Source organism: Hemitrygon akajei, chromosome 31 (genome assembly GCF_048418815.1).
Source record: "Hemitrygon akajei chromosome 31, sHemAka1.3, whole genome shotgun sequence".
Classification (NCBI taxonomy): domain Eukaryota; kingdom Metazoa; phylum Chordata; class Chondrichthyes; order Myliobatiformes; family Dasyatidae; genus Hemitrygon; species Hemitrygon akajei.
The window spans coordinates 17,994,940-18,018,844 of NC_133154.1; the positions used below are offsets into that span (position 1 = coordinate 17,994,940).

The 23,905-nt window shown below is 43.8% G+C and overlaps 1 protein-coding gene across 1 annotated transcript in view; it reads right to left on the reverse strand.

Annotated features, from left to right (window-relative positions):
* Nucleotides 1–1,807: 1,807 nt before the first annotated feature.
* The window catches only part of micall1a (MICAL-like 1a), a 108,437-nt gene continuing 86,339 nt past the window's right edge, over nt 1,808–23,905 (reverse strand). The window contains exons 8-16 of the mRNA XM_073033538.1: nt 22,974–23,290; nt 19,823–20,328; nt 18,292–18,426; nt 13,474–13,600; nt 11,184–11,274; nt 10,779–10,852; nt 9,614–9,728; nt 6,990–7,036; nt 1,808–3,597 (exon numbers count right to left, since the gene is read on the reverse strand). Coding sequence (XP_072889639.1) covers nt 3,473–3,597; nt 6,990–7,036; nt 9,614–9,728; nt 10,779–10,852; nt 11,184–11,274; nt 13,474–13,600; nt 18,292–18,426; nt 19,823–20,328; nt 22,974–23,290 — 1,537 coding nt within the window. The 3' untranslated portion in view covers nt 1,808–3,472. The remainder of the gene's footprint in view (nt 3,598–6,989; nt 7,037–9,613; nt 9,729–10,778; nt 10,853–11,183; nt 11,275–13,473; nt 13,601–18,291; nt 18,427–19,822; nt 20,329–22,973; nt 23,291–23,905) is intronic.

Sequence of the window (23,905 nt, forward strand, 5' to 3'; positions counted from 1 at the left end):
ATGAGAGCAGGATGTCACTGGAGCAGGTTGTGTAACACCACCTGCACTGGATAGAGGAAGAGATCAGGGGGTCCCAACCTGGGGTCCACAGACTCCTCGGTTAATGGAATAAAAAGATTGGGAACCCCTGCTCTAGATTCAGTACAGTAAGATATAAAGTTCTTAGATAAGGAAATACCTCTGTCGCTGGGTGACTCAACAGCGGCCAGTCATTGGTTACAGTTCAGCTTGATGGCAATGTTTGTTTTTCCCGGATTCATTGAAGGATGATAATGGAAGCCATTCAGACTGGATCAAATATGTAAAAACTTAGGATTACCCTACCAGGGGTTTCCAACCTTTTTTATGCCATGGATCCCTACCATTAACCAAGCGGTCTATGGACCCCAAGTGGGAACCCCTGCTCTAGTCAGTGCAAGATGATATAAAAATAGATGTCATCACTTGGATCCACTAACAGATGAAATGGGACCAGATATAATGAGACTAGCTCCTCAACCTGTTCAGGGCCCCATGCATTCACTAGATGCAGAAACATTTTGCTTTGGAGTTCAATCCCAACAAACTGGAATTCAATTTTAAGCTGTGGACAATGCACATCTTAGTGCTTGAGAAACCAATGGTTATGACAGACCACTCAATAAAATCTGCCAGGCATCAGAAACACATTGCTTAAAGCGGGGCAATGACTGTTCGCAGGACACCTGGAGTAACATGCAGGTAGGATTCTCCATCACAATCAACTGTCGCACACACCAGTCACACATTTGGACAACCTTCCATTTTAAAAGACCCAGTTTTATCAATTTTGTTAGCAGAATAATATAGCTTTAGAACAGTTCTTTTGTGTTTCAATAAATATTATATACAAACAGGTAAGATACAGTAAAAGTCAAAGATTTGGATCAGCAAGATGATCTGAATGAACTTATGAAAGTAATACCATAATTGAATGACTAATACAAAGACATGGCACCAATAATGCAGTTACAACAAGTATTAAAAAGACTCTAAACTGAAGATTTGACAATGAATTGGTTTAAGGCTTTTTTGCAGCTGTTCCTGTAAGTTAAGTAGGGATACAATTATTGCTAAGAGTTGACAAAACTTCAACACACTATGTTAATCAGGGTAATGTCAAGCGTCAGTCCAGCATTTAGGCTAATAGAATATGTTGTCCTTATCCAATCTACTGAAGGGTTAAGTTTCAAAAACAAATTGAAGAGTCCCTGAAAGTTTGGATCATACACGAATTCCAAACTGAAGTTGTTTCTTGCTGGAACACATTTGTCTGCAAGTCGCCCTTGATAAGCTGGTACTGCAAGTACATGGATCAGACTGGTAACTTCCCTTGGCTTTCCGAACTTCCCCTAGGAACAGCACCTAGCGGGGAGCTCACTGGCCGGCAATGCAGCCTATTGCAACGTAGGCTGAGCATGGCCAAAGTGCACTCAAGACTGGCTGGAGACTGACTCAAACGGAGATGACTAAATTTTAGTTTGAAGCTTGTGTAAAGGACCTGTTGAAAAATATCAACAGCACAAAACCTCACTGGTCAATTAAAGTGCAATATTAATAGCAACACTTCACTATGATTTTTTAAACTATGTTTGAAAGCGTACTTCATTATGACTTCACTCTTGATGTTGCAATGTTCGTCGAGCTTGGCAATTAGCTTGCAGATGTTTCATTGCCAGTCGAGGTGACGCCCTCAGTGTGTAGTTCTTGGTGTTTCTCTCTGGGAGTGCTTGCGTTTATATCGGCCCCCGTTCACTTGCCTCGGTCCTGATTGGCTACCCCTTCAGTTGACCTTTGAATTCTATTGGCTGGTGTTTTCTATGGCTCTTAGCGGGTTCATAGATGGGATCTATTTTGATATGTTTGTTTTTGGAGTTATCAAAAGAGAACCGCACTCCTAAGAATTCTCGTGCCTACTTCGTGTCTGCCCGTGCAGTAGGCCTCCACAGTGTCTCAGTTGAACTGGTATCCTTCTTGTACTGTGACAATGGATCATTGTCAATGGACCCCTAACAGCCAAAGAAATGCGAGCCAATAAAATTCAGAGTTCAACGGAAGGGGTAGCTAATCAGGACTGAGGCAAACAAATGAATTGTGGGGGGGGGGGGGGGGGCTATATAAACGTGAGCACTCCCAGAGAGAAACACCAACAACTGTGACCTGAGGACGTCACCTCAGCTGGCGATGAAACGTCTGCAAGTTAATTGCCAAGCTCGGCGAACACCACAAGATCAAATGCCTTGACCTAAGTTGCCAATATTCACCACCATCTTAAATGATACAACTATGTTTGAAAGCATACTTCATTATGAATTAACTAGGTTTGGAAGCACATTTGTATTAGTTGGTCTCAGTAACTGGATCTATGTGGTGTGCACACACTCAAGAAATAAACATGAGAGCATATTTATGCATACACTTAGTCACAAGGACATTTTCTACCAGTTTTTAAAGAAGTGCTGCAATGTTTCACAGTGGCACAGGATTACTCTTTACATCACTACGTTCAACATCCTTCAGGGCAGAGTTGAATGCTTATCTTGTGGCACAGGAGTGAGAGAACTGAGATGACGGAAGTCAAACTGATCTGGTGAGTTCTGTCTGGACGAATTTCACAGACTGAAACTTCTTGTTGCATAGAGATCTACTGAGAGACTAAGAGTGGGATTGGGGAGCCAGTCCTAAGCTATTCAGAAGTGCTCTGGACATATTTCCACTTGAAGCAAAGCCTCCAGAGGATTTGTAGGAAGCAAATGGCGGTGTAATAGATCACACCATGTCTGCATGTCGGACTCCACACACTGCACCGTCACACCATGCTATTAAGTGCTAGCAGGTCCTGTTCTCAATGCTTCAGAGGAACTATTATAACCAATCTTTTGAATTATATACGGCATCTTGCAATGCCGTTAATATCTTTGCAAAGATTTCAGTTGAAGTTGATGATAGATAAATAGCACAAAATAACCCAGAATTCTGAATCACCAGTGGGTCGTCGAGTGTACACGCACCACGCTGAACAGCAGCAGAACGTAGCAGGAAGCGGGCCGATCTTCACACAGGAAAGGAACGTTTCTGGTCCATGGCTCTGGGTGACAACCAGGCTTGACCTTAAAGCAAGCCCTCGGTGAATGAGCACCAAGAAAGTCGAAAGCGAGCATTCAACTCTGCAGCTGTGAAACTTTGCAGAAAACCACATGGTGGAAATGAGTCAACTTTAGCAAAAGGAACAGAACATCTAACCAGTAAGATAACACCGCACTAAGCAAAAATAAAGAGAGTACTGTAGTGGTTTCTATTGCACATATATATAATAAGCAACCTCAGTCAGCACATGAAGGAGCTGCCTAATATCAAGTACGAGACTCCTATGAGCCAGTCACCAGACACGGGAGTAGAACTGCTCCCAGCACGATCAGCTTTGCCAGCCACACCTGCAGCACTTCCTTCTCCATCACAAGTTCTTCTCTTTGGCATTCTTAGACTTTCCCTCTGGTTTGTTGCTAAGAAACTTCAGCATCTTGCTTGGTTTGAATTTTGCCTTCTTTTTCATTTCGCTGTTCGGATCTTTGTGGAAATCTATTAAAAAAAAAATCAGTGATTAGAGATCACATTTCTGAAGCCGACAAAGAGCCCACACAGCCTCGGGACTGCAGCCTGTATGAGGGATGAAGCCTGGATCCAGAGGAGGCAGAGTCTGCAGAGGACACGTCATACGTGGGGGGTGTGCTGGAGTCTGAAGGGCAGATTAGGGCCATGGTCTTTGGGACTACAAGATCTGGAGGTCTAGTCTGTTTGGGGGATCAAATCCTACCCTGGAACCACACATAAGGCCTTTAAGCCTCTAGAGACGGCTGAGATGCTGCTCTAGGGTTAGAAGCTGGACCACCTAATGACACAAAATCAGCTAGTAGGCCCTTCAAGCCTGTTCCACGATTAGTGTAGCTTCCAGTGCCATTTTCATCCACCTCAATTCCGCCTCTGACAAAGATTCTATTGATAAAATTATTCAACAACAGACCAGCCCTATGAAATATGTAAAGATCTGCAATTCTTTTTTTAAGATACAAACAAACTGCTCTGGTCTTTCAACTCCTTATAGAGAAAGTGATTTCAAGTTTGGAATTCTAAAGACAGTCAAATCAACATTCCAGAGCCCAGGTCATCGTCAGGTAAGGGCGGGGTTCAGTGAACTGATCATAATCTGAGAAGTACTCATGTTGAAAACGTGGGCTGTGAGCAGTCAGCAGTCAGCAAATCTATCTTGCTGCTCACCCAAACACGAGTTTGTACCTACAGGCTGTACGGAAGTCAGGAGTTCAAAGTGGGGGGGTGGGGAGTTCAGTTCACTGCTGATCAAGGATACCATCGCTAATGAGGAAGGACGTCTTAGATAGAACTTCCAGTATGTCCATATGGTAAGAGCTTGAGAATAAAAAGAGTGAACAGTTTTCTGGGATTGTACAACAGGCCTCCCAACAGTCAACAGGAGATAGAGAAACAGAAATGTAGGCAAATCACAGCGATGAAAACGAGATTAGCGTTACAACAGTAGCTGATTCAACTTCCCCAATAACCTGAATCACCTTTGTGAGAAAGGATTAGATAGGGGCAGAACTCAAGAGAGTTTATAGTGCTAGAACACAGACAGTATCACTCGGGATGGGGGAGTGCCAGATGCAGTTGAGGGAATATAAAGCCAGACAAGTGAATAAAGTGTCATTCTAAATTTCAAAGCAGTTATAGAAAGGGAAAAGATAGTTCTGAAATTAAGTGACTGACTTGGTTGGGGGGCGGGGGGAGAGATCAACTTCAACATTAAAAAGTACCTGGCAAATAGACTGGGAACAGCTACATACCAATAAATTCATATTTGGGAAGTGGGGGGTCTTATGAAAATCTTATAAACTAAAAGTAGTAAGATATCAGGACCAATGTGTTCGCAAAGGGTTTAAAGATCAGAACAGCAAGTGTGGAAAAATTGGGCTCAGTATCGCTTTGGTAACAGGAGACGGTGGGTGATGTCAAAGGGTTGCTTTTGTGGCTATGACAGTGGTGTAGCACAGGTATGATTAGCAAGTTTGCAGACATGAAAATTGGTCCTGTTGATCATGAGGGTATTCTTAAAACACAGAATGATATTGATAAGCTAGTAAATTGTTAGAGGAAAGGCAGATTGAATTTAATACTGGTAAGTGTGAGGTGATGCACTTTGGGGAGGAGGTGGAGGCTAATAATGAAAGGGCATTCACAATGAATGCTACATGCCAATGTGTTGGGTCATTTGCATTATTGAGAACCCTCCCCACAGATAAACGTTACAGTGAGCTACACAGAAAGCTAGACCACAGGAGTTATTAGACCAAATAATTTAAAAAAAAATTGTTTTAGGTTATAATTCAAAGCAAGGTTTAGAGAGCGAATCCTATAGATAGAAATGCATGTAGTTGAAGTTACAGCTAGTGATGAAGTGTGTGCGCATGTCTGTGTAATTTCTAGATAATAGAACACATGAGGGTGATTTTAAGGCTGGGCAAGATTACAGATGTGGACAGGGCTGAGGCTAAGCATGGATTTGAACAGGATAAAAATGACAAAATCAAATGATGGTGCTGCAGTAGTTAATTGTGCTGCCCGTCAGCTTCAGGCACCCGCGACTGAACCTGACCTTGGAGGCTGGTTGTGTGTGTGCGGAGTCTCTGGTGTGGTCTGGTTTCCTCCCACATTCCAGTAGTTTAATGGCCACTGTAAATTACTCCATCATCATCATCACCATGTGCTGTGCTCTATGACGTGGGCAGTCATGGTGTTGACCAGGATTGTTCTTGGCAAATTTTTCTACAGCAGTGGTTTGCCATTGCCCTCTACTGGGCAGTGTCTTCACAAGATGGGTGACCCCAGCCATTATCAATACTCCTCTGAGACGGTCGGCCTGGTGGCAGTGGTCGCATAACCAGGACCAGCTGCTCATACGACCATCTGCCACCTGCTCCCACGGCTTCACGTGACCCTGATCGGGGGCTAAGCGAGTGCTACACCTTGCCCAAGGGTGACCTGCAGGCTAGCGGAAAAGGAGCACCTTACATCCAACATTCCCCCTAATCTGCAATGAGCAGCGTGCACAAAAATATTGTGCCGTGCAATTGTTATGCCCAGTGACAACAACACGTGTGCACTGAATAATTTCTTCAATAAAAAGGGTTTAAATAAGCTGGTTCTAAAATCTGCAGAGAAATCATCACAAACTCCACGTTGTCAACACTGTCCGCATCAGAAACCAGAAAAAGGAAATGTGATTGTGTATGATCATGAAATATACCTTACATTCCAATGAGGTGGAGGGTGACAACCTTTTGTGCACAGTTTAATTTCCTTTGAGCACTAGTAGTAAAAGATGTGCGAGCGTGCACATGCGCACACCTTAGAGGGAACATTGCTTACACTTCTACTGATCAAGATGTATCCGCCCACTACCTAAAATTATTTCTTGGGTAGAGGTTGTTGCAAGAGGAATCAGAGGGATTGATGGAGGATGTTCTCTTTGAAATGGAGGAGGATGAGGTAACTTGATAGAGATGCACAAGGTGGTAAGAGTATTAGGTAAGAGTGAACAGCCCCATCTCCTTTTTCCCAGGGCAGAAATGGCTAATATGCAAAGGCAATAATTTTAAAGTGATTTGAGGAAAGGATGGGGTGGGGGTTTGTCAGAGGCAAGTTTTTTTTCCTCCACACTGAAAGCGGTGGGTGCGTGGAATATGCTGCCAGAGCTGTTAAGATACATTAAAAATATTTAAGAAACTTTTTGGCATGTGGATGCAGGAAAAGTGGAGGGCGATGTGGTTGGAAAGGGTTAGATTGATCTTGAAAGTAGGTTAAAAGTTCGGTACAACATTGTGGGCCGAAATGCCTGTACTGTATTGTTCTACGTTAAACCACTCCCCCATTACATTAAATGCAAACAATAATCTTACCTTTGTTTTTAATCATTGTTTCCAACAATTTGTCCTCTTCTTCCTCTCTGTAAGACAATTGTATGAGAATTTATTTTCCATTCCCCTTTCGGGTCTACTCGTCTCAAAATGTACCTCACCATCCTCTGCCTGCTCCACACTATCTTGTCCCATCATCTGCAAGAACTTTGTACCCAACTGTCCCGTGTGTCTCTTCCAGGCAGCTTGTACCCTGGTACCCTGAGCTTTTCACCTTATGATCCTTGCCCGTCATCCACAAGAAGCCTGTGCCCCTGTAACCACTGAGGAAAATTGTCCTCCACTATTCTGTCTGTCATGTACAGACAGAACATAAGCATGATCCAAATATCTGTAACCAACAATCTGCTACCTATACATCCAGATAGAAACTTTACACTCATGACTGTGTGGCCAAACACAGCTCCAATGTCATACTTAAGTCTGCAGGTGACACCACTGTTGTTGGCCGAATCAAACATGGTGACGAATCAGCAAATAGGAGGGAAATTGAAAGTTTGGGTAAACGGAGCCACAACAATGTCAGCAAGGAGCAGATAATTAACTTCTGGAGGAGTCCATGAGCCAGGGATCAGAGGTGGAGAGGGTATTTATTATCAAAACACATTCCATATATGTCACTAAATACAACCCTGAGATTTGTTTTCTCGTGAGCATACTCAATAAATCCAATAACCATCACAGAATCAATGACAGACTGCACCCAGTGGGGTAGGCAACCGGCAGTTTAAAATTCCTTTGCGTTCTCATTTCCTGGGACCAGCACACAAGTGCAATTATGAAGAAAGCATGGCTGGACCTCTGTTTCCTTATAAGTTAGAGAAGATTTGGCATGATATCTAAAATGCAGACAAATAGCTATAGTTATATGGTGGAGAGCATACTGACTGGCTGCATCACAGCCTGGTATGGAGACACCAATGCCCTTGTGCAGAAAGTAGTGGATATGGCCCAGTCTTTCACAGGTAAAGTCCTCCCCACCAGTGAGGAGCACTGTTGCAGGAAAGCAGCATCCATCATCAGGGACCCCCACCACCCAGGACGTCTTCTCTTCTCACTGCTGCCATCAGGAAGATGGTAAAGGAGGCTCAGTGCTCGCACCACCAGGTTTAGAAACACCTATTGCCCCTCAACCATCCAGTCCTTGAACCAGAGGGGATAACTTCACTTGCCTCATCGCTTAACTGTTCCCAGAACCTCTGGGCTCACTGTCAAGGACTCTTCATCTCATGTTCTCGATATCTATCGCTTATTATTATTTATTTTTCTACTTGCAGTTTGTCTTTTGCACACTGGGTGCAGTCTGTCATTGATTCTGTGATGGTTATTGGATTTACTGAGTATGCCCACAAGAAAACAAACCTCAGGTCTGTACATGGTGACATAAACAGTATGTATTTGATAACAAATTTACTTTGAACTTTGTATTCTGTGCTGGTTATTTCTGAACTGTAAATATACTCTACGATACAGTACCCCAGAAAATAATCGACTACAAAATATTCATATCTTTTACCTTGTATCCACCATATATAGACAAATGAAGACACTCTCTAAACCAGTGGTTCCCAACGTGGGGCATATGCCCCACAGGGGGGTAATTTGATTTTTAAGGGGGGCAATTCGAGAATGAGTTAACAGTGAATTTTTTCTAGTAAGTCTGTGTGAGTATGAGTGTGTGTGTGAGTTAATACATATGTGTATATACAGTATGCATACATAAAAATACTTGTGTGTATGTACATGTGTAATTGCGTATGTACTGTATATATAGTGTATCACCATCATTACAACCATCAAATGGCTTTCATAATTAAATTAATGAATTGACTGATGTAGGAAGGAACGAATGAACAAGTCCAAACGCGTAAGAAACTCGTACGAGGTCGCGCCAATGCTGCTTTTTGCAGTAGCTTTCGGTTCTTGGTGGTGTGAAGGTGTGTACATTGCGTCATCTCTTTTAAACGGTGTATCTGTCTTTGTATGCTGTAGAAACGAATCAGCATTGTTTTATTTATTTATTATTATCCACATATGAGACAATCCACATATATTTCAATATTCTATTTTCTCGCTCTCTCTCTTTATTACCAGTGAATACTCTTTTATTATTATATTTATCATTATTATTATTTTAATATCACTTAATGTTCTTTTTTTTTTACAGTTTCTTAGTAATTTCTTCCTCAGAACTTTAATAGTCCTTTGGTTCTTTTATTTTTCTCTTTCATGAATGCCATGTTCTTTGGAAGCTTGTTTAAACCAAGTTAATGGTCTTTTAGGCTTCCTCCAGGTGAATAGGAGTTCACTTTTTGAATAATAAGAATTATATATCACCACAGGGGGCATCAGGATTTTAGAGGTGATTAGGTGGGGCATGGCCAAAAAAAGGTTGGGAACCACTGCTCTAAACTATGCCTAAATTCCACAGTAGGTTATTTTCCACAAATGTCTCATAACCCCCTAATCTTCATCTGCTAGGCATAATACGCCAATCAGCCAATTATTCTGAATGGGTACCCCACATGTGAGGGGCTTGTGCTCCACCTTGCTGTGTCACTCTCCCACAGCCTGTCATCACATAACCACATTCATCTGCAGATTACCGCTGTCGGTCTTCATCCAAGCTGTTGATGATGGCATTCCTTTGTTCAATGACTGTAATCAGCTCCTGCATCAATTCTGCCTCCCGGGCTCGATCTTCATCTGTCCAGTCTTTCTCTGTGGGGACAGTTAGAGGAACGGTCAGCCTCAGGCAGCTGGGACTGTGGTAAGGCAGGGGTCACCAACCTTTTTTGCACCACGGACCGGTTTAATATTGACAATATTCTTGCGGACCGGCTGACGAGGGGAGGGGTGGGTGGTGTTAATCACGACCAGAATATAGGTGACAAGTCAACTATAACTCGCTTATACGTGGCTAATACACTCAATTTTGTTTCTAAAAGGGTTTATCTAACAAATTTAATATTAAACACCGCATATTTTCCTCGTATGAATATAGTGATAATTCAATTATAACTCACTTATACGTCAATAGCATCATAACATTTTAAGTAATGTTTGGATGTTAAACACACAGCACATATTTTCCTCGTATGAACATTAAATCATTGCAACACACCAGAGAGAGGACAAGATAAGGGCCCCAAGGCCCCCATACCCCCCGCGGTGGTCACAGTCCAGAGAGAGCGACCGACTGAGCGAGGAGTGTGACAGGGCGTGCACCTGCCCCTCTTGTAGGTAGATAGGATCTATGGCCGACAAAAGTTTGGCTCGAGGGATGATTTTCAGTAGATTGCAGCGAGGTAGCTGCTCTGCTACTTATGAAACCCTGAGCCCAAATTAGGTCATTTGCAAATATTTTAGCACCGGGTTCCACATGAGCATTTGCTGGGCTAAACAGGTTTACAGGCGGCGCTCATCTGTCCGCGCTCCAGGCCAGTAGCAATGGCACTTCTCGCTGGGCGTGCGAGGCAGCCGGTTACCCGAGGCTGACCAGCGATCCCTGGCGCTACGGTATTACTGCGTTTAGGCGACTGATGACCTCACGTGGGTAATGACTTTCTGTGCATAATGACCTCGCATGCGTTCAAGTTCAACAGTGGGCATGACAAGGAATGAGGAAAGGTGCAGCTGACTCTCATATCGTTTCATATTGCCAAATCATATCGTTTCCTCGCGTCCCGGTAGCACATGCTTTGCGGCCCGGTGGTTGGGGACCACTGGTGGTAAGGAAGCTCCTGGGTCCGGCACGCCGCGGGCACTCACCTGGTTTATTAAGAAGACAGCGCAACTCGTACTCCACGTCTGCCTGCCGCTCTTCCAGATTTTGCTGTTTAAAGCTAGGGGGTAAAGATGGGTGTCAGATTATGATGTCAGCAAATGGGAAGGGGACTCAAGAATTTCTGCTTGTATTAGCAACAGCTTGTCAAAAAACAAATCACCAGATCACTCAGTAATACAAATGGGACAGTATGGAGAGAGGAGCTGGGAAGGGGCACAGGGAGTGGCGCAGGGGGTGAAATGCTGACGATAACCTAGGGGAGGGATAGAAGAGGAGGGTGGGGAGGTAAATCTTAGCCCATGTGGGAAAAGGGAAGCTGGAAACATTCAGAAAGAACTGTGCTGGGATGCAGGCTTTGATCCCCACACAATGAGACGCCGATAACTCACGTGTAGACAAGCTCTGATTCATGGCGAACCAACAAATGCTTCTCGTGGATCAATTTGAACCAGTCGACCAGAAGATCATCTTCATCATCATCTGGAGATGGGAACAAAATGCATTCTGACAGACGCTGTGACAAGCCTTCTTCCCTCCCCACTATGCCTACCTCCTCAAGCTCCACAAACAGGGGCCCAGGTGGAGGGGATGCAGGCCGGGCTGCAACAGAGTATGGGGGATATGCAGTGGTTGCACTGAGTCAAGGGCTTCTCTGAGCTGTGTGGAAAGAGATAGCGGGTGTAATCGTGAGGGGCGTGGGGGCAGAGAAGGGTACTGGGGTAAGATGGTGGTGCTTTTGGACCCAGTTGTCTCTCAGGCACCAAGCCAAGGTGAGTTTTTAAATGTATTTTTTTTTTAGCAAGACAATGCTGGACTCCAAGAACTCTGGGTACTGCAGCTCCTTGTAGGCAGAGGAGCTGGACTTGGTGGAGACCGAATTGCGGCCTGCCACAGGAAGGTGGCGTGCAGCGTAACCGCGGGTGATTGTTTTGAACGTTTCTCTTGCGATCACAAGACTCTGTTGGACATTGATGATGTAAGGTGCCACAGGCCCATTTCCCTTGTTTGGTGGTGCGACAGACGGCGGGGGAGCTGTGTGGCGTCGGTTGTAGCAAGGACAAGGCCTCAAGCCACAGGCTTGCCTGCTGCTGCGGTTCATGAGAGTCGATGGAACTAGGCAGAATAGCGGTTCATCACAGACTGGATGGGCTGAAGGGCCTGTTTCTGTGCTGCTGACCTCTAATACTAATCAATGAGAGCAGACACCGTGGGGAGTGTGGCGTGGCAACCATGCTCGATTGGGGGCTGGCCTCTCCTGTTGGTGCTGTCCCCCAGTGTCTGATCAATGGAATGACAAGATGGATTGAATGCGTGTGTTCATCTGCGCACTGCCGGGAACTGCACCGTCAATCTGTGGGACATGTCACTCAGGGGCTTAGGCTATATTTTTTTTGCATGACTGTATGTGTGCTTGCTACTTTGAATGTGCTGTGTATGTTTTGCACCTTGGCCTCAGACGTTTGGCTGAACGATAATTATTTTTGATTTGAGGATCTGAAGTGTGGAACAGAGAAAGCTGGGGGGGGGGGGGGGAAGAGAAGGAGGGAAGAACCCATGTGTGTTCTCGATGGATTGTGACAGTTTTCCCTTTCAAGAGTCCCAGGTGATCTGGCAACTGAAACGAAGCACCAGAGTTAAAGAAAAGGAGGAAGCTATCATCCAAGCAGGTTGAAAAAAATGGCGTAATGACAGGGGTTAAACACAGTTCGATCTCCAGCACCAATGCTTACCAGTCACTTTTGAGGAACTGAATAATGATCTGGTTGTATCTTTGAAAATACTCAGCTCAGAAAATCTCCCTGTGGCTTTCAGAACCATCACTATGACTTTAAATTAAGAGTTTTAAATAAGATCTTCTAGTCTGCTATCAGTTCATAGAGTTTGTTATGAGGGAAAGCAGTGACAAAGTATTTGAGCTGATAATTAACTAGGGGCTGTATAAATTTCTCCTGTGTATTCCACGCAATGAGACTTATTCCTATTTTGCAGGAGTGGCTTTGAATGTTATTCAAGTGGCTTCAAGAAGATATCTGAAAGAATTCCATGTGGAGATGTTTTAGCAAAAACTGAAGCACAGGCATGTGGTGCCAGCTGCTTGAAATGGGTAGGAACTAGTTAACCTGGGGTCTAAACTGCTGCCACCTTTTGGTCTCAGCCATGACAGTTTTCTTACCTCTGAATTTGTGCTAAATGGATGTCCCTCTATATTCAGACTGTGCCCTCTGGTCCTAGACTCTCCCACTGTAAGAAACATCCTCTCCACATCCATTGTATCTAATAGGACTTTCAATATTTGACCGGATTCAATGAGATCCCCCCCCCCCCCCATTCACAAACGAACATACAAATGTAGGCTGTTAAATCAGTGCTGGTCAAAAAAAAACGTCGTACTGTTCTGTGCAGTGTTAAACTGAGGCCCCGTCAGGCTATGAGGTCACAGTACAGCAGGGGATGTATCCCCATGACGGATCCAATGCAAGTCCTCTAATTCAAATCAGATAAAGTCTGGTCATCATGTTGCTCAAGATTGACATGTAGAAACAAGCAGCCCAGATTCCCTTACTTTGCAGTAACTTTCGTTCTAGTGGACTCTCTACTATCCTTCAAAGTGCAAATAAACACAAGCACTTTCCTAGTTTTCCTAGCTTTCCTAGTTCAACGAGGGTTTGCCGAACTCACCGTTTTCACAGTTGCGCAGTTTTTCCTCCAGAGCAACTCCGCGGAGTTCCAGTTCGTCAAGCTGCTGCTCCAGTTGTTCCAACTCTCCTTGGATACTCTCCTCTGGAATGTACTGATTAGCATGTACCTGAAAAATCACACGACAACGACCATAGATCAGGAAAGTCAACAAATTAGATCTCGAGGAGGGTGAATCCCTACCCTGAAGTACAGGTTAACATTACTCATTTGTCGTGGATCAGTTGAAAAGTTTATTCATTCTCAAATTAGTTTCAAAGAGGCTCCATCTCAAAGTCAAAGTAAATTTATTATCAAAGTACATACGTCACCACATACAACTTGAGATTAATTTTCCTGCAGGCATTTAAAGTAAAATAAAGAAATACAATAGAATTTAGAATAGACGTGGACAGGATGTTTCTTACATCCTTTGGATCCTGCTTGGGGGGGGGGAGGGGGGGAGTTTGACCTACCAGGGAGAAGCTGTAGTGAGCAGGTCTCTGGCACTGAGTCTGGCTCTGTGGCTCAGAAGGAAAGGGGGAGAAGAGAAGAGGAGTGCAGTAATAGAGGATTCCATAAGCAGAAGAGCAGACGGGAGATTATGTGGACTTAAAAAGACACTTCCAAGTGCTTGCCTCCAAGGTGCCAGGGTCAGGGATGTCTTGGATGGGGTCCACAGCATTGTAAAGGGGGAGGGTGAGCAGCCAAAAGTTGTGGTATATATTGGTATCAACAACAAAGGTAGGAAATGGGAGGAGGTCCTGAAGCGAGAGAATAGGGAACTAGGCAAAAAGCTGAAAAGCAGGACCTCCAGGGTAGTAATCTCTGGATTGCTGCCTGTGCCAGATGCCAGTGAGGGTAAGTAAACGATGATTTGGCAGGTGAATGTGTGGCTGAGGAATTGGGGCCGGGTTTCAGATTTCTGTATCATTGGGATCTCTTGTGAGGAAGGTATGACCTGTACAAAAAGGATGGGTTACACTTGAACCCGGGGTGGGGTGGGGTGGGGCGGGTGTACCAATATCTAATTGGAGGGGGTGCATGGGGGCGGGGGGGGGGGCAGGAGGATGGTAACCAGAGTGACAGGGCAGCTGGTACACAAGTAGATGCAGTGTGTAGTGAGACTGTGAGGAAGGGCAGACAGATAATAGGACAAAATTGCAGTCAGTGGGATAAGCTGGAGTACAACATGGGGCAAAATTGAGAAGTGTGGTTGTGTTTGAATTACACAATATATGGAATAAGGTAGATGATGATGTAGTGCAATTAGAAATTGGCAGGTTTGACGTTGTGGGCATCATGGTGTGGCTTGGGAGCAAAACATCTTAGATACACATTATATCAAAAGGACAAGCAAGTAGGCAGAATGGATGAGGTGGCTCTGTGAAAAATGAAATCAAATCCTCAGAAAGAGGTGACATAGGATTGAAAGATGTCAAATCCTTGTGGGTAGAGTTAAGAAACTGAAAGTGTAAAAAGACCCCGATGGGGGTTAAATACAGACCTCCAAATAGTAGCCAGGAAGTGGGATACAAATTATAACAGGAGCTAGAAAAGGCATGTAAAAAGGGCAATGTTATGATGTTTTCGATTTGCAAAAAGATTGGGATTCAGTTTGGTGCTGGATTCTAAAAGACAATTTGTAGAATGCCTACTAAATGGCTCTTTAGAGTAGTTTGTGGTTGAGCCCACTAGGGAAAAGGCAATTCTGGATTGGGTGTCGTGCAATGAACCAAATTTGATTACGAAGCTTAAGGTAAAGGAACCCCAAGGAAGCAGTGGTCATAATATGATAGAATTCACCCTGCAGTTCGAGAAGAAGATAAAGTCAGATGTATCAGTATTACAGTGGAGTAAAGGGAATTACAGAGGCATAAGACAGGAGCTGGCAAAAGTTGATTGAAAGGAGACACTAACAGGGATGACAGCAGAAAAATAACAGCTGAAGTTTGTGGGGACAATTCAAAAGGCGGAGGATAGATATGCCTCAAAGATGAAGAGAGGCAAGGGTGACTATCAGACCAGTGAAAAATGACACTAGAGAGGTAGCAATAAGGGGGGGGGGGTGTGGGGAGACAAAGAAATGGCAGAGGGAGGGAGTTAAGTATTTTGCATCAGTCTTCACTGTGGAAGATACCAGCAATACGTCATGGGGCAGAAGTGAGTGCTGTTCCTATTACTAAGGAGAAGGTGCTTGGGAAGCAGAAAGGTCTGAAGGTAGATATATCACCTGCACCAGATGGACTACACCCCACTGTTCTAAAAGAGGGGATCAACCAAGATTCATGGATTCTGGAATAGTTCCAGAGGAATGGAAGATTGCACATGTCACTCAAAGTTCAAAGTAAATGTATTATCAAAGTACATATATGTCACCATATACATCCTGAGACCCAATTCTCTTGTGGACATACTCAATAAATGCACAGAATAATAATAACAACAACAACAAAGTGAATGAAAGACCCCACTAACTTGGGCATTCACAAGGGAGTGGAAGACGATCCATTAGGTCTTTCTCCAGTATCTACAGCTTAAATCTAGCTTCCAGTAGCATTACAAAGTGGTGACAGCAAGTGTAGGCTGCACACTTTGCATCGGGGGATGTCATAGCCAGTGAAGTAGGCAGCGGTTTACATTAAGTCAATAATTAGGAACAGGAGAGTGTCACTTTGAATCAGGAAAACATAGAGACCTCAAATACAGGAACCTCAGCCTTGTCCAAAAAGAAATGCAGAGTCATCGAGCACAAGAATAAGCTCTTCAGCTCACTGAATCTACGTTGCGTATCAGGTATCCATCTACACAACCCCAGTCCATTCTCCCCACATCCTACACACTTGGGGCAATCTACAGTGGACCATATGGAATCTGGAACTCAGGAAACCCAAGTCATCACAAGGACAATGTGTAAACTCTATGCAGACAGCACCTGAGGTCAGAATCAGGTTTATTATCACCGGCATGTGACTTGAAATTTGTTCAATGCAATACATAATCTAGCACAGAGAGAAAAAAAATAAAATAAAACTTAATTATAAATAAACAAGTAAATCAATTATGTATATTGAATAGATTATTTAAAAATGTGCAGAAATAGAAATACTGTATATTCAAAAAAGTGAGGTAGTGTCCAAAGCTTCAAAGTCCATTTAGGAATCGGATGGCAGAGGGGAAGCTGTCCCTGAATCGCTGAGTGTGTGCCTTCAGGCTTCTGTATCTCCTACCTGATGGTAACAGTGAGAAAAGGGCACGCCCTGGGTGCTGGAGGTCTTTAATAATGGATGCTGCCTTTCTGAGACACTGCTCCCTGAAGATGTCCTGGCTACTTTGTAGGCTAGTACCCAAGACGGAGCTGACTAGACTTACAACCTTCTGCAGCTTCTTTCGGTCCTGTGCAGTAGCCCCTCCATACCAGACAGTGATACAGACTGTTAGAATGCTCTCCACGGTACAACTATAGAAGTTTTTGAGTGTATTTGTTGACATGCCATATCGTTTCAAACTTCTATTAAAGTACAGCCACTGTCTTGCCTTCTTTATGACTACATCAATATGCTGGGACCAGGTTAGATCCTCAGAGATCTTGAGACCCAGTAACTTAAAGCTGCTCACTCTCTCCACTTCTGATCCCCCTGTGAGGATTGGTATGTGTTCCTTCGTCTTACCCTTCCTGAAGTTCACAATCAGCTCTTTCGGCTTACTTACGTTGAGTGCCAGTTTGTTGCTGCGGCACCATTCCATTAGTTGGCATATCTCACTCCTCACTCCTGTACGCCCTCTCGTCACCACCTGAGATTCTACCAATAAGGGTTGTATCATCATAATTGAACCCTGGTCAGTGCTACTGAGGCAGTAGCTTTAATAATTGTGCTGCCTTCTCAGGTCAGGGATCAGGCTGGTATAGTACTGTGCAAAAGTCTTAGGCACATATATATAGCTAGGGTCCCTAAGACTTTTTGCACAGTGATGTATTTGCCAACGTGGAGTGTTTGTAAATCTGGCAGGAGCAAAGGATGTTGGGACTGGTGAGGGTGGAGTGTCATTGGAAGGGTGTGGGACAGGTGGCAGAGGTGGGGAGGGGGGTGGCACAGGTGCATATATGCCCAGCCTGAGACACCAGGCAAGGTCATTTGATTCCAAACAATTGGTTTATTGATCATTACAGAACGTCTCTCCAGTGCTTCCTGCTCCCTCCCCTTTTCCCAACCATGATTCCCCTCTCCCTGCCCCCTTCCCACTCTCAGTCCACAATAGAAACCCATATCAGAATCAGGTTTATCATCACTCACATACATCAGGAAATTTTGTTTTTTTTGCAACAGCAGTACAGTGCAATACATAAAATTAATACATTGCTGTGCAAAAGTCTTAAGACACCCTAGCTATATATGTGTGCCTAAGATTTTTGCACAGTACTGTACACAAACTGATAAATGTGCTTAAGTATATTGAGATTATTTCCCGACTGTTATCACACTGTGACTTGCACCTTCCTAAGTATATGACCACAAAGCCACAGATAGTATTTAGTTAGTTAATGGTGATTACCCTGCACTCAGTTTGGCTTGCTGTAGTCTGGATGACTAGTAGTGGGTATTCAGTGAAGAATAATGAAACAAAAACTTTGAAAAGCTTTAATATGCTGACATTACAGAACATTTGTCAGTGTTTTACACCTTCCACAAACCACTGCCAGGAACATGACACTGATAAAACTTGACAAGCACGAAGAAATATCTGCTCAGGCTTCATTAAGAAAAGATAAAGGGAAAGGTTTATTGGCATCAGGCTGAAAACTCCTGATTTGGTACCTACCTTGCGTTTAATCAGTGGGAATCCATGGCCGGGTGCTGGTGGACGAGCTGGCTTTGGCCCTTTCCGTGGCCTGTGTGGGGCAGTTCCTCCGGCGGGGGAAGATTTTCTATTGAATGGATTTTCTTTGCAAGATGACTGCAAAAAAAAAAAAAATCAATCCTGATCAAAGTTAGCGGGAATAACGTAAGGGAGAGAGAGTTCTGGCTGTGTGTTGGATGTTTACCATTAGTGCTTCAATAGATTTTTGCCTCATAAACCTGCTAAGACCACTCATCATGGCATTCCAATGTTCTGACATTCTCGACGGTGAACCACATCAAGTAAACTTGTTACTTCCAGCCAGCACCAGAAAAACCACACTGAGGTTCAGTGAATAGTTGGAACTGAACTCAGTATAGAGAGGGGTTCCCAACCTGAGGTCCACGGACTTCTCGATTAATGGTAGGAGTCCAGTGCATGGGAATCCCTTGTCTAGAGCAATCCTTTCTTCTAAGCATTACCTTCATACATATAGAAGCTGCATGCAAAGGTAGCACAGGGAGTGGCACCTGGATACTAAGAACAAGTCCAAATGTATAGTGTTGGATTGGGCTGACAATCAGGCATCTGATTTTCTGAGTCATTCAACCAATAAATAATTTCCAAAACGTTGCTCATCAGATCTGAAGTGGATGAGTTTGGAGACAGGCATAGAATGGAAGCAAGATCTTGAATGGATTAGCAGCAACCGATGGATCACAGAATTAGTTTTTTTAAACAAAGACTGTTGTGTCCATACTGGCTAAAAACAAATTATTAATCTCACTTTGAAGAACCTGTGGTGAGACAGCTCAACACTCAGTAAGGAACTTGCCTCTGATAAATGACAGGATCCAGGGTCTATGAACGTGGGGGTTCAGGTACAGTATTAGCTGGGATGTGACAAGCAAAGGCTGGCCAGGAACGTGGTAGAACAGTCAGTGGGTGCAGCAAAGGTTCAGCAGTTGATGAGCAGACACAGTGCAGAGATGGAAGTGGAATAAGAGGATTCTGTGACAGGAATGTAGTTGAGCTCACGGCTAGCAAAATCCAATTCCTACAGTTTCCCTATTTGCTTCACCTAGCAGTGCCTCTGTAATTTAGAACTGTTCACCTTTACGATGCCATTAATTTTGTATCATTAACAAACCTAGATGCAATTTAATTACATCCACTAGAGCGTTAATACACAGGTACAACACAGATCCTTACAGCAGACCATGAGTCACATCCTGCTCATTACCCCAACTGCCTTCTGGCACATAGCATCTGCCTGACAGTTCAATAATTTTGCTTACCATACCAGTGCTGTCCACCGTAGCCAAGTATTTTACTAAGCAGAACACTTTCTGCATTCACTGACATTCCTTTGGTCATCTCTCCACCCAAAGTAAATAACGAAACCAGCTTCATCAGGCATGACGCCTCCTTCACAAATTCCCTCTGGCTCTCTCACATGAGCTGAACATTTTCACTTAATGTACGCAAGGTTGTGCAACACCTCCACACCTACCTTTGACTGAGGATCTGTGCTGGCAGCATTTACTCTGCTTGATTCAAAGGATGGGTAAAGTGACGGCACAGGACTAGGGGCTGACGGTGGCTTAGGTGGAGGTCGGTGGTAGCTGAATGGTGCTGGACTTTCACTGGATGCTGTGGTAGTCTCCTTGGTCGCTGGGCTCCCACTGGCCACCTCCGCGCTCCCGCCAGTTGACTCTGGACTCTCACTGGCCATCACTGGGTTCTCGTTGGCCGTCTCTGGAATCCTGCTGGTGTCAGATGGGCTTCTGCTAGCCGATTCCGGGCTCCCACCAGTCTCAATGACCACCTCTGGAGCCCCACCGACTCCTACTGGAGTCTTGCAGGCTGCCTCTGGGCTCTTGGCAGCCATAGCAGGACCATCTTCAAATTTTCTGTGTAGTTCCGGAGTAGACTTTGCAGAGTCCCCTGTAATACTTTCCATGCTAAGGGATGGGGAAGGGCTTGTTTTGGGGGCTGGAGACTGGGCTGAGCGAAGAGCTGAAAGAGATTGAGAACTTAATTTGTCTTTGATGTTCAGGAAAGAAATTAAAAAATACCAGAAGGAGATAAACACTACTTTCATTTATCCAAATAATAAACACAATGTGCTGTTAAATTTCAAATGTAATTCAGTTAGAAGTGATAATTAGCATTCTCCACTGTATGTAATCCCAGATGCACAATGTGGTACCACTCAATAAGTTATGAAGAGTCCGCAGGAAGTCTGGAAAAACCTTTAAAATAATAAACAGGGTTTTTCTTTTACCACACTGTATGTGCATGACACCAAAGGATTAAATAAACACCAAATGCAATCTGCAGGGTTTACCTGAATAAACCCTAAGTTACAAAAGTTTAGCCAGCACAATGCCTTAATGGTATAAGTAATGGTGCAGGGTACTGTGAGCTCTGAACATATTTGTATACATTCGTGCTGCAGTACCATTTATCTTTTCTGTATTCAAGATGGGATCATTTATGGAAGGAGTTAGACAGGCAACATCTGGACTGGTCATCAAGGGAACTCTGGCTGTAAGTTCCCAACTTCCCTCCATGATGTCCATCAGCCAGTCCTCTTCAGAGGATTAGAAATGGGGAGGGTCATCAACTTTAATGGTGTTATCATTTCAGAGGACCTGTCCTGGGACCACCACACGAGTACAATTATTAAGAAGGCACAGCAGCCCCTCTACCACCTTAGGAGTTTGCGAAGATTTGGCATGACATAAAACTTTGACAAACTTCTATAGATGTGTGGAAACACCAATGCCCCTGAATGGAAAATCCTACAAAATATAGTGGATGTGTCCTAGTCCATCACAGGTAAGGTCCTCCCCACCATTGGGCACATCTACAAGAAGTGTGTCACAAGAAAGCAGCATCCATCATCAGGGATCCATGCACCACCCAGGTCATGCTCTCTCCTCACAGATACCATCAGGAGGAAGGCACAGGAGCCTCAGGACTCACATCGTCAGGTTCAGGAACAGCTATTACCCCCTAGCCATCAGGCTCTTGAACCAAAGGGGATAACATCACTCAGCTTCACTTGCCCCATCATTGAAATGTTCCCACAGTCCATGGACTCACTTTCAGGGACTCTTCATCTCATGTTCTTGATATTTATTGCTTATTTGTTTATTTATTTATTATTATTTATTTATTTTTGTACTTGCACAATTTGTTGTCTTTTGCACTCTAGTTAAACATCCAAATTGAGATGGCCTTTCATTGACTCTATTATGGTTATTATTCTATTATGGATTTATTGAGTGTATCTACAAGGGTTATATATGATGACATTTATGTACTTTGATAATAAATAAAAGATTCAATAGAATTTTGCCTGTCAAGCTTTGTTTCTAATTGACCATTTTTTATCTTGGAATGGTAGATTTCCTTTCCCATTGCCATTCCAAATTTACAACTGCTCTTTCCTAGATGTTCCCCTGATAACTGCTCCAGTTGGACGGGCTCATTTCCTGAAGTCAAGTCCACCAATTCTTACTTGTTGAGCCATAGATGCACTGATCAAGTTTTTCTGAACAGCCATCAAAAACTCTTCTTCGTTATCCATATCCAATTAGACAATGGTATTCCCCTATTATCACTACTGCAGCTTTTGTATTCCTTGAAATTTGCTCCAATTTGTTCCCACCAGTTGGAAGCCTGTAGTATAACCCTACATGGTTAATAAGCCTACAGTACTTACATAAACTGTAAACTGTAGACTAGCTTATACTCTTAACGCAGTCCTTTCCAAAAAAGCTTTTTATTTCTTGTTCCAAAATTATTTATCTCTTCCAATCCCTTCTGCACTTTTTTCTTCTTTTCAATGGCAACTTCCAGTGCCCAAATCTCAGCCAAATTATTTAAAACCCCACCTAAAGGCACCGGTGAAGCTTCCCAAGACATGCTGGAATGCAATTAGTCCCACCTCCCCTTGAATTCGTTCCAAAGCCCCACAATCTGAAGCACCACATCTTACACCACTCTATTGTAGACAACTCTTTTATTGTGTGTTCTCCCTCTCCGACTCTGTAGTCACTTTACACCTGTTTTGCCCCAACTTTTCCTAATTTTTGGCGAAAAGTTGTCTACCTGAAGTGTAACTCTATTTCTCTTCGTAGATGCTATCAGACCTGTTGAGCACTTCCAATAGATTGGATAGCATCTACACTCTGTTTTTATGTTGGAATTCCAGCATTTGAAGCAGTTTGTTCATACTGCCTGGCTCAGTTATGGAACAGCTGCAACCTCATGGGGATAGATGTGTCTGAATTGTGCCTACTAAATGTGACACATCTATTCAGTGATAAAAAAGATACAGAGCTGACAACTTTCAGGGCAGGAGTTGCAACCTGGGGTGTACAGACCCCTTGGTTAACGGTAGGGGTCTATGGCATAAAAAAGGTTGGAAACTCCTGTTCTAGAGGAAAAAATGGTTATTTTATCAACCGAATAATGATGGCTTATTAAGATGCTTTTCAAATATCACAAACTTAATAAATAATTATTCAATCAGTAAATATATATCTCTGCAAGTCAACCTCAAATAAACAGAGAAATAGTATTTATCTTCTATGGACAGATTCTTTCTCAAGTGTATTCCATGAGTTAACACACAGAGTGAGTAGGCTCACCTGACGGCGATGCGTTCGGTGCTGGAGGCGCTGGCCGCTTTTTGCTCCGTGGGCTGTTAGTTACCTGAATACTGTACCACGGGTGGCTTGGTTTGGTAACGGTCTCAGTCGACGCTGCACTGGGCACTTGCTCAGATGTGTCGTTTGTCTCCTCCTCGTCCACCTCAAATGGGTTTAAGGAGCGAGTCTCGACTGCCTCCTGCTGAGTGTTACTGGGCTGGGGCCGCGTTCCAGGCCGGGGTGGAGCAGGCCTCCGTTTTGGCTCAGAATTTACCAACGAGAGCCAAGGAGGGTCCTTAGGCTTGGTGTCTCCTTTTCTGTTTGAATCAAATAATGCATCAGGAACTAGGAGGCAACTGAACCTCCTTTAAAACTGAACACACTTCCTTTCAGCAGGCAAATTCTTTTCAAGGAACTTAACTTTAATAATTACAAGTGAAAAATATGAGAAGCTACAGGATCAGGATGTGTCTTGTGACGCAATGCAGAAGGCAGAAGTACAAACCCAAACAGATCTTAAAACTAAAATGGTCACTGCATATAGTTCTAATCCTTGTCGATAAATACCAGTGTAGTATGTTCAAGAATGGCTACTTCTCTTTAACTGTTTGGTTCTTGAACCAACCGGTAAATTTTATTCACTACCTTGTGACCAATTTGAACTAAAGTTTGCGGGTGACACAACAGTGGTTGGCCTCTTCAACCATGATGAGACGGAGTACAGAGAGGAAGTGGGGCAGCTGGTCGACTGGTGTGAGAACAACAACCTAAGTCTGAATGTGGAGAAGACCGAATAAATCACTGTGGACTTCAGGAAGGAACAGACGAACCATCCCTCTCAGCGAATACATGGCTCCTTCACAGAGAGTTAAGTGCACCAAGTTCCTGGGAGTTCACATCACGGATGACCTCACCTGGTCCCTCAATATCAC